Source organism: Pipistrellus hanaki (genome assembly GCF_964339955.1).
Source record: "Pipistrellus hanaki genome assembly, chromosome: 3".
In the NCBI taxonomy this organism is placed as follows: Eukaryota; Metazoa; Chordata; class Mammalia; order Chiroptera; family Vespertilionidae; genus Pipistrellus; species Pipistrellus hanaki.
This window is the reverse complement of record NC_140505.1, coordinates 109,844,811-109,855,680: the sequence shown is the minus strand read 5'-3', so window position 1 is coordinate 109,855,680 and position 10,870 is coordinate 109,844,811. Positions and strand designations below refer to the sequence as shown.

The following is a 10,870-nucleotide window of genomic DNA, read 5'->3' as shown; positions in this document are numbered from 1 at the left end:
TGCAAAGAGGTAAGCATCACAATTTTTAAGTAAGATGTGGCAGTCAGGGTGAGGGCAGGGAACTGGCTAAGTGTGGAAAGGGCAGGCAGGTGGCTTCTGGGGGCTGGCAGTGCTCTGCTTCTGTGGGAAAGGTCACACAGGTCTTCCTTTGATAACAAGTTTTAAAGTGGGTGCTTAAAGTTTTGGGTACTTTTCTGGTGTTACATTTTACTATTTAAGATGGAAAAGGTACTTGAAGTATATGAAGAGCAAAAATCCCCATCCCTCTTCTCTCTGCAGAGGTAACACTGTGGGTCTCATTTGGTTTCCTTCCAGACACTTTTCTATGCAGCTACACTCCTAAATACACATGTACACAAAATACAATTTTCTTGTATTTCTCTTAAATGATATATGCTTCATTCCGTCACCTGTTTTCACTTGATGAGTCTTGGACCCATTAAAGCTCAGTCCACCTTCTTCTTTACTGCCATGCCACAGCTTTTCACACAGTATTAATGCATCATAGCTGGACTGAATTAGTAATAGTGCCTATTGCATGGGGTCATTGTGAAGATTAAGTGAGATATTGGATGTAAACTGCTTAGAACACGTACGGCCTGAACCAGTTACTTCACTCTTGAGTGCTTCCGTTTCCATACCCGGAGATGATAGCAGCTGTAAAGTGGGATTCACAATAGGATCCCAAAATCACAATAGGATCACAATAGGATTCACAAAAGGTGTTCCGAGCAGTGCCTGACACAGGCAAGCGTTGGCTGTGAGAGCAGTAAGGTGCAGATGCCCCTTGCTTTGATTATTGTGAATGCACAGTTTGCATGAACATTGGAAGGGCAGGTTCTCTGTCTTTGTTACTTATTTTGATCATTGTTTTTGCTCTTCTTCCTTGTTTTTTCTTCTAGATGAACTTTGTCATCTAGTTTCATAAACAATCCTCTTGGATTTAGAGGTTAATTTACTGAAGTTATAGAGTGATTTGAGGAGAACTGACATGTTTACAATATTGAGCCTACCCATCTGGAGGCAAATCATCTCTCCTTGTAAGCTGGCCTTTTTCTGCTAAACTGTTTTCTAAAGTGTCTGTACTATTTTGCATTCCCACCAGCAGTGAATAAGAGTTCCTGTTGCTTCACATCCTTGTAAGCATTTGGTGTTGTCAAAGTTCTGAAATTTTGGCAATTTTAATAGGTGTGCTTTTCTTTTCTTTTTAAGGCTGAATTTTATATATATAATCTATCCATTCATCCATTGATGGACATTTAGGTTGCAGCGTTGTGAATAATGTGGTAATGAACATGGAATGCAGATATCTCTTTGATTTCCTTTCCTTTCAATCTCCACCCAGAAGTGGAATTACTGGGTCATTTAATATTCTATTTTTATTTATTTATTTAAACATATATTTTATTAATTTTTTACAGAGAGGAAGGGAGAGAAATAGAGAGTTACAAACATCAATGTGAGAGAAAAATTGATCAGCTGCCTCCTGCACACTCCCTACTGGGGATGTGCCCACAACCAAGGTACATGCCCTTGATCAGAATTGATCCTGGGATCCTTCAGTCCGCAGGCTGACACTCTATCCACTGAGCCAAACCAGTTAGGGCAATAATTCTATTTTTAATTTTTTTTAGTAATCTTCATACTATTTTCTGTATGGATCTACCAGTAGAAATGTGTAACTTTTCTCTCTCTATCTCAAGAGTTTAAAAGCTGATTTATTTAGTTTCTAAACTTATGGAATTTGTGAAAGCTTTCCTTTTGTTAAAATTTCCCATTTCATTGTAAAATGGTAGAGTACATGGTTTGTATGATGTTGATTTTTTTTTGGAATTTATTGAAGTTTCTTTGTGACTTAATTCATAGCCTATTTCTGTATCTGTTTCAAGTATTCTTAAAATGAATCTGTTTTTCTCCATGGCTTAATTTCCACATCTATGAAGCAGGAAGAAACAAAAATATCCAAATCCTTTGGGTTTTGTTTTGAAGGTTGCAAAGCCAAAGTCCAAACTGAAAGAGAGAAAAATAGCACACTTGCTCTCCTACCTTTTTGACACTTTCTTCTGCAATCTTGCAATGGATATATCTTGATGCAAGTAAACATGGTAGGGGAGAGAGAAAAATGATAATATCTGTCCTTCCTGAAATGGATTGATTACCACTGGGAAACAACAGGTGCTTAATCCTCTGTGGGTGCAAAGTTCCGTCGACAGAGAGGGACTTAGCAGAGTGGAGGAGTAACCACCTGTGATAGTGATTCTGATCTATTGTGGATTCCTTCTGGGCCTGCTGGCCTTAGATATTTATGCAAGTGAAAGTGAACCATTAGATGCTCAGAAATATCACTGTATGCTAGAATGGGTGGTCCTCTCAATAGCTGATTGATGGCAGCTGGCTAATCAATCAGAGAGCTAGTCTGGTTCCTTAGAAAGCAGCATGTCTGCTCATTTACATTTTCCATAGGAAGAGGATTTTGATGGCCAAGGACTTCACCTTATGAACTTAATTCAGATCTTTAAAGGTAACCTCTCAGGTTGTTCACCATAGGACTCCATGCCCCTTAGCTCCTGCACGAATTCTTCTCATGTTGTCTCTTATTCTCTTATGTTCTGTGAACTCTCATGGAACTCACTGTTGGCACTTTGCCTTCTCTTATATGGCATCATCAATGTCTCCTTCTAGTTATCAGGAGTTATAAAGCCTTTCCAAATGCAACAAGTTATCAAGAAGTGTTTGCCGGCACCGGTTTGGCTCAGTGGATAGAGCGTCGGCCTGTGGACTGAAGGGTCCCGGGTTTGATTCCGGTCAAGGGCATGTACCTTGGTTGCGGGCACATCCCCAGTAGGGGGTGTGCAAGAGGCAGCTGGTCAATGATTCTCTCTCATCAACGTCCATCAATGTTTCTAACTCTCTATCCCTCTCTCTTCCTCTCTCTGAAAAATCAATAAAATATATTAAAAAAAAAAAAAAAGAAGTGTTTTAAGCTAGGTAGTTTTTTTTTTTAATGAGTGCATTTGTGCTATTTGTTTTAATTTACTATATATTTGAAAATTACCAAAGTTTTCTTTGCAATTTGAAAAAATACATGCTTTCCTCCCCCAAAAGCCAGTAACCTTAGCTATTGGCAGTATTGAAAGAGGTTTGTACTGTACCTGTATGAAGACAGGAATGTTGCTAATGCCTATCCACACACAAAGGAAATCTTGCCCAGGAAAGGACAGCAATTCCAGAACAAAAGAGGAAGGAAGGGGTTAAGAGAGTACTTGGCACTTAAGAGTATCAAGAGTGGGAAGTGGCACCAGAATGATCTGTCAATGTTTTGGGCCGTCATTAGAACAACAGGCTCTTCACCATACAAGGCTGTGTGGTGTGCTGTGTACAGGACAGAGCATGAAACCAGAGAGAACTGGTTAGAGTTCAGGTTTTGCTATATGTTAGCTATGAGATTTTGGTTAAGACACTTGGCCACTTTGACTCCACATTCTTCACATATGTAAAATGCTAGTTATAAAACCTGCTACTGATGTAAAAATATTGTCTCTACTGATATAGTGAAATGGTAGATTGTTATAATACTTTAATCTGGTTATAAAAATTAGGAGGTTTTGAGGAGTGAGATTTAGAATTGCTCTCCATTAATTTTCTTACTGCTGGAAACCAAATCAGTTTTACTGAAAAAGAGATGTTGACAGGAAGCCAGGAAGGCTGGTCAAAAACCTTAATTGCTCTAACCTTTAGTTGAGATTTTGTTAGCTGAAGCAGAATCTACCTTGTCTGTGAAAGTTTCTGTTATTTCCTGCCTAAGGGCTACATGTAAATTTCTGTTTATGTTGCTTAAGATGTGTTCCCCAAAGCCTCAATAAAAGGGGATGGCAGGGCCAGAGCAGTAGTAGTTCTCCCACTAGAGTTGGACTACCGCCTGGCCCCCCAAATCGCCAAATTGAATTTCTTCAAGTCTCTTTTCATTTGTGTGCGGCCCTTCTCCAGAAGCTGAACCCTGAATTGGAACTCTTTCTACGCAGGCTGTGAAAGAGAGTCCTATATCTTACAAAGAGATTTTCATCTTCCACTAGAGGTGTTGGTTGTGAAAACCTCTATGGAACTAACGATAGTTAAGGGTTTCTTTTTGATACCGTCAACCAATTTTTAGCAGTACGTACAACTTTCTGTATATACCATCCGATTTATTGAAAAGTGAATCAATAAAAGTATTTATCAAATGTCTGCCTTGTTTCATTAAGGAATTTGAGGAAGGACCTTCAATTTGACATTCTTATATTTCTTTATATTTGGATCATGCATTTGTCTTGGTTTCCAAATTTAAAATGTGGTGAGTTCAGTAGATCTACCCCTAGTGTCAGTTCCTCTCTTTGTAGCATACCTTTCTGTGCTTCAGAAGCTGGAAAACTCAAACTGCATGTCCCAGACACCTTTACTTGCTAATGTTTTGGATGCGAATTGCATACATCAAAACTAAGATGTAAAGGTTCTGTTTTGATGCTGCTGGCAAATACAGCTGTGGAGACCTTGGTTTTTCTGCAGGGGTCACTTACTCTATCAGTATTAAAAGACTGGAATGATTAGGGTAGTAGTTTCCTGTTTCTATCTTCCTGATTGTGGCCATGAGCCCATTTGTCAGTGTTATTTAGCAAGTTATGCTTGGATGCTAGGCCTTCTCCAGCCTTTTCCATTATTGTGAATGTCCCCAGATTGCCCAGACAGATCCTTTTCTGTCTAGTGTAGCAAGCTGCTTAGTGCAATGTGTCCTGATTGACTTGTAAATGCTTTACTAGGGGCAGGAACCCTGTGATATAAAGAAATGACCTTGCATCTTATCTGGAATGAAACAGATGATAAATAAATGATTAAGTATAAGTTTCAGTAAGATGTTTGAGTGCTACAGATCAAACTAAAGTTAGTAAAGGGGGTGGGAGTGCAGGAGATGGGTGTTGAAATTTTAAATAGAGTGGTCTTGGTCTTGGAGAGCCTCGCTGATATTAAAACAAAAAAAAGATTTATGAGACCTATTACTTCAATTGTGCGCAAGACCGAAGTGTAGTTACTGTGTTATAAACGCAGTTACTCAGTTATTTTGTTCTCAGATAACCCCTCTAAGTAAGCGGCTGTTATTTACCCACAGCAAACATGGCGGACTAGGCTTCAGCCGGGCACTTTAGCCCGCAATAAAGATGGCCGCAGCACTTCCTGTGTTTGCCCTCAACAAAGATGGCGGCGGCGCTTCCCGGCCCCGGTTTTTGCCTTCAATAAAGATGGTGCTTGTGGTACAGGTCCCCTGACAGTCTGGATTCCGGTTGCAGTTTTATTTATTTTATTTTTTTAAGATACGTGTCCGCAGACGTAAGTAACAGGAAACCAGGAGCCCGTACCCCTCTTTCCTCTGGGGCCCGCGCACCGCGCCTGCGGCCGGGGGCCTCCCCGCCCCGCGGCGACCCGAGCCAGGCCAGTTAGGGCGGCGATGGGGGTGCCCAGGTCATCCCAAGTCCTCTCTTTTTAGCGGCTCAGGTCGCCCCGAAAAAACCTCTCGTCGCCCCCCCTTTTCGTGACACCACAGGCGTCAGCGGCTGAGACAGGATTAGAAGTCGCTCCGCCGGCGGTGGCAGAAGCGCACGCCCCTCACCTGCCGGGTCGCAGAGTTCACTCCTGCGGGTGCCCCCGCTCTCCCCCCCTCTCCCCCCAGCTCTCTGCAGGGTCCGGCCATGTGCCTTTGAACCCTGCGTGGCTGCCACCAGGCCGGGCGTGTAGACGTTTTTCTTTTTCAGAAAAAGAAATCCCATTGAATGCCCCCTGCCCGTGTGGTCATGGCCGTGTCGCGATGGCGATTTCGAATTCTTTGAGGGAAGGGATGGCATCTCTGACTCCATATAAGTTTTACAGTAGACTGGACACAAACCCTTACATGTTTACTCTTGAAGGTGATGGTGGATAAGCCCTTTTCTCCTAGCCCAGTGGTCGGCAAACTCATTCGTCAACAGAGACAGATATCAACAGTGCAACGATTGAAATGTCTTTTGAGAGCCAAGTTTTTAAACTTAAACTTATTCTAACGCCACTTCTTCAAAATAGTCTCGCCCAGGCCGTGGTGTTTTGTGGAAGAGCCACACTCAAGGGGCCAAAGAGCCGCAAGTGGCTCGTGAGCTGCAGTTTGCCCACCACGGCCCTAGGGTAAGAGATCCTTCAAGGTATGGCACCTGCCGGTGTCTGGTCCCCACGCCCATGGCTGATCAGGCTCTGCCAATGCCCACAGGCAGTGTCTGCTGAGGTGGGGCAACGCTGCCGAAGGCAATGCTGAAAACCTCCCCACTGTTTCTTCTCAATGATGTTACTGAAACGTCGCTCTGTAATACTCGAATAAAAGTTGCTTTTTAAGCAGGGTCTCTGACCCACTTTCCCCCAAAATCTGTTAATAGATGGAGGAATTGACCCCCTTGTGTGGGAGGCAAGAACAGGACAAGTGGTTCATGTTCAGTGTTGCTAATTATTTTCAGAAACACTTGAAATTAATTAATTAACACAGCCCTGTGTTAAACACCGTGGCCTGGCACTCTGCTAGGGTTCAAAGGATGTCCATGTCCTTAAGGAGCTCATATTGCAGGGCGGTAGCTTTCAGGGCGCATCATTCCTGTCATCTGAACTTGTGTTTTGTCTCTTCCCAGGGAGAAATGGAGGCCAGAGACAAGCAAGTGCTTCGCTCCCTTCGCCTGGAGCTGGGTGCAGAGGTGCTGGTGGAGGGACTGGTTCTTCAGTATCTTTACCAGGAAGGGGTCTTGACGGAAAACCATGTTCAAGAAATCAAAGCTCAGACCACAGGCCTCCGGAAAACAATGCTGCTGCTGGACATCCTACCTTCCAGAGGTCCTAAAGCATTTGATGCATTCCTCGATTCCCTGCAGGAGTTTCCCTGGGTCAGGGAGAAGCTGGAGAAGGCGAGAGAAGAAGCCATACCTGAGCTGCATGCAGGTAGGCATCGACAAGATTACTTCAAACCGGCTCCCAAATTGTTGGACTATGGCCTTTGGATTTGAAGTTGAGGTTTCAGGCTAGGAGGGGATCAGCAGTTCCAGAAAGTGGGTAAGGCGTTTGGACTGAAGCCGTAGCATTGCAAGGATGAGATGAAGGAAGTTCTGGGCAGGAAGGAAGAATGAACCATGATGGAGAGGATGAAGAGGGATCTCAGAGAATATACTTAGAAATGCTTCCAGGGAAAGTTGGCAAGTCACTTGGGAGACTTGTTCTCATCTGAGAGCCAGGTCATATCTCGGCCTTTGGCGACAGGAGCCATTTGGAAGGTGCAGGTGGGAGAGCAGCGTTAGACCTCCTGAGAGTTGCTTCAGGAGGTGCCAGCCCTGCCTGCTGGAAAGGTCAGATTCCTGAAGGAGGAGGCAGCCTCTAGGAAGGCATGCCCTGCACCTGTTCCCTGGTCGGCCCTACATGGCCAGAGGGGATTGTTTGGAAGGCTGGCTTAATCTGTTTCTAAAGGTTATTGACGTAAAGTCATCCTTTTTAGTTTTGTTCAGGCACCCAGAGTATTTAACTTGTAAGGGTAGTAGTGCAGGGTCTCCTTTTGTTTTTTAAAAGAAGTTGGGAGATGTGGAAAATAGAAATAGCCCTAGTGCCATTAACCTGGCTTGTAGCAGGAAGAAGATGTGATATGAAATACTTGTTTCTCTTAACAGCTCCCGTGATTTATGCTTTTTACAAAAATTGAGGTGCAGAGAACTGAACTGCCAAAAAAAAAAAAAATTAAAAAGTTGACTTGTAAATTTTTAATTTAGGAAATCAACATTCTCTGGAGTTTTCGATAGCAGTAATAGCCAGAATTTCTCCAAGTCAGTGGTCCCTAGCCTTTGTTATTATTATTTTTAAAATAGCAGTATATCTGGCTAAAAAGCAAACATGAGTAATAAAAGACCACTTTTATTGTTTTTGCCTTATGGGCCTCATATTTTGAATGATTTTTCCAGACCACTAAATGTCAATACGATTAATTTTTCTATTTTTATTAAATGACATATGTCTGAATATCTGATCACCATGAAATAACAGTTAACTGGGGAAGGCCTAGTAAAATTCCAGTATAAAAAAATTTTTTTTTTATTTCTTTGCATAACCAAATGACAGGCAAATGTATATTTTATGCTCTTTGAAAATAGCTGGCCTTTAAAGACCACAGGAATTCTCAGGTTGGATTGACTTTATACAAATTAAATACTTCAGGTACAAAGCCTAATTAAAGTATCTAAGACATTTCTACCACTGCATTGAAAGCAGAATAAAAACAATGTAGAATTGGGAGAAGTTAAAAAATATTAGGGTATCCAGTGTCTTTTCCTGGTATTTGACTTAGAGGTTCCTTTTGGCAACACACAGTTGAAAACAGCAAAACAGGCAAACTGAAGGTCTCTTCCAACCAAAATATTTACTTTAATTTTATAATCGTTTGGGGTGATGTAAATAGTACTGCTGTATATTTTTAATAGTCATTGTCATTTCTTCAGATTCATTCAGAGAACAAGAAAAAAATTAAGATTTTTTAAAAAAACAAATGGTGAAAGTAACAGAGAAGTTGAGGGAAAAACAGTGTGTGTGTGTGTGTGTGTGTGTGTGTGTGTATGTGTGTATGTGTTTTAATTAAACAGAACGAAACAGTGTAGAGTGGGAAAAATCTAGTGTATTTGTGTTGAAGTTTAGAAAAATAATGTTAGTTAATTATGTGGAAGTGGTCAAATGCGATGATAGGTTGGCTACTGCACAAATTAAATACTCTTGTTGACTCACACTATTATTGAAAAAACATTCTGAAGAGAGTTTGATTTACATTTGCCTCTATGTATTGCCTACAGTGACAATTACATAAACTTACATTCTAAATAGTTACTGTTAATTTTTCAACATTTTACGTAGGATTACAAAATATAAATAAGGCATGAAGAATAATGGTGCAGTGAACATCTTTATCCCCATCACTGTTACAAAAAGATACTACCATTGCCTCTGAGGACTTCTGGCTGCTCCTCCCCAATCCTACCTTATCCTCAACCCCTACTCCCTGAGGGACCTGAGTTTGGAGTCTATAATTTTCTTTTCCACTTTGTAGGTTTCCATTTTATAGTCAGTTTAAAAATCTACATACATTATAGAAAATTCACTATGCCATAATTTTATATGTATATGTAAGGGATGGAGGAAATGATATTATTTAAAAGGAGTTGTTAGTTAACAACCTCCTCTTTTTGAGGCTGTTAGCTTTGTGTTTAAATGAATTAATTTGATGGCAGTATTTTAATTCTAAAATTAAATTGGGATTACTTTGAAATCTTTTTTAAGTTTTAGAAAAAAATTAAAATTAAAGAGCCTTCAATTTAATGTCCCTATAAAAATGTGAATGAACCCACAGGCCTATTTCCCAGGACCTCAGTGTTTCCTCAGTGTTGTAATAGAGTAATTTTAATAAGCTTTTAAATAGTCCATTTAAAGTTCTGTAAAGGCATTTTGAATTCTGAAGAACGAGGCTGCAGGAAAATGTGCTTGTATATGTATGTATATACATCACTATCCTTTTATAATAATTTTGGTTGTAATTATTAATTAATTTGTATAGAAAAGAATAGGTCTTTCTCCAACAATGAGCTGATTTTATTTTATTAAAAAGTTTTCTTGTTCTGGTCTTCTAAGAGATTCTTGGTTTCCCCTTTGTTAGATGAATTTTTGTATTTCACTTGTAAATTTTGAGCTGCCTCAAAGGCCTTATTTGGTGATTGATCCTACTTAGTTCTTTTTATTTATGTTCTGGAATTAAACCTTTGATTCTCTCAGAATATGCCTAGACAACTGGTCTCCCTGACTCTGTTAATAAAACTCTAGGATGTTAATAGAAAATTGATTTTGTGTTTTTCTCACCCTATAAGGACTCATATTTTAAAAGAGAATTCTGGCAATAAAATGACGTAATCCAGCTTGGCATCGTGGCAGGAACACTTGACAGTGTATCCCTTACTGCCCAGTAGACATTAGATCAGCTGGAAGTCGTCTCGGGCTCCTGTCAGGTCATTTAGGAGATGAGTATAATGCTGAATTTGGGTAAAGCAGCGTGGGCCTGCCTGTCTGCCTTCCCACTACTCATGGGCTCTGTCTGCACTGAAGCCTCTCTCCAGTGCCCGAGCTAATCTGGATCTACAAAGGACGTTTATGGGCAGCCCCAGTCTCACTTGTTGGTAGGACTTAACCTAAGCCATGGTAGGCGTGACTTCTGGGCCCCAGGACTTCCTGTTCCATTGTGTTGATTCTGGCTGTGGGACTGGGTTTCTGTCATGATTCTCATGTAATAGTCAGCCTGGCAACCCTGCCTTTACCCCAGTCTTCCTTTAGGCTTGGGAGTTATTTTCCTCCTCTCTAAGCTAGATTCCTGCTTCATGTTCTCTTAGCCATTGGCAAGAATATCTTGGAACACAGCTCTGTGCCTCCTGTGTTAGCATCAGATGCCTCAGTTCTTTAGCCTGCTGGAGTGGCTGACCTGGGGTGACATTTGCTTCAACCTTGCCTAAGCTTGAGCTGGTTCTTGCCATGGACCCTGTGCCCGAGATCCTTGGCTGCCATCACTGGAATAAGATACAGGGCTGACCTGTTTTTCTTCTACTTATCAGATCCAGGGCTCAGCCTGTCCCTCTGGAGCTGACATTGCCTGATCATGTATAGAGAGCTACACTGGTCACTGTCTCGAGATGCACTCTGGCTCTCACATATATACTTGGATGCATCTGAAGTTACTGAGCAATAATGGCAAAAATTTTAGGCATTATTATAGGTTTATTAGAGAGATTTCTAGCATGGAATTTCCAGTCATACCATGTCT

The 10,870-nt window shown here is 41.2% G+C and overlaps 1 protein-coding gene across 5 annotated transcripts in view; it reads left to right on the top strand.

Moving 5' to 3' along the window:
• Positions 1-5,190: 5,190 nt before the first annotated feature.
• The window catches only part of CRADD (CARD and death domain containing adaptor protein), a 181,285-nt gene continuing 175,605 nt past the window's right edge, over positions 5,191-10,870 (top strand). The window contains exons 1-2 of one of the 5 annotated variants that reach the window (XM_084880381.1): positions 5,191-5,358; positions 6,675-6,978. In XM_084880381.1, the coding sequence (XP_084736507.1) occupies positions 6,799-6,978 (180 nt within the window). In that variant the 5' untranslated portion in view covers positions 5,191-5,358; positions 6,675-6,798. Of the gene's footprint in view, positions 5,359-5,886; positions 6,184-6,674; positions 6,979-10,870 lie in introns of those variants that run through there. The other 4 variants (XM_084880377.1, XM_084880379.1, XM_084880378.1 and 1 more) reach the window with 4 other exon arrangements.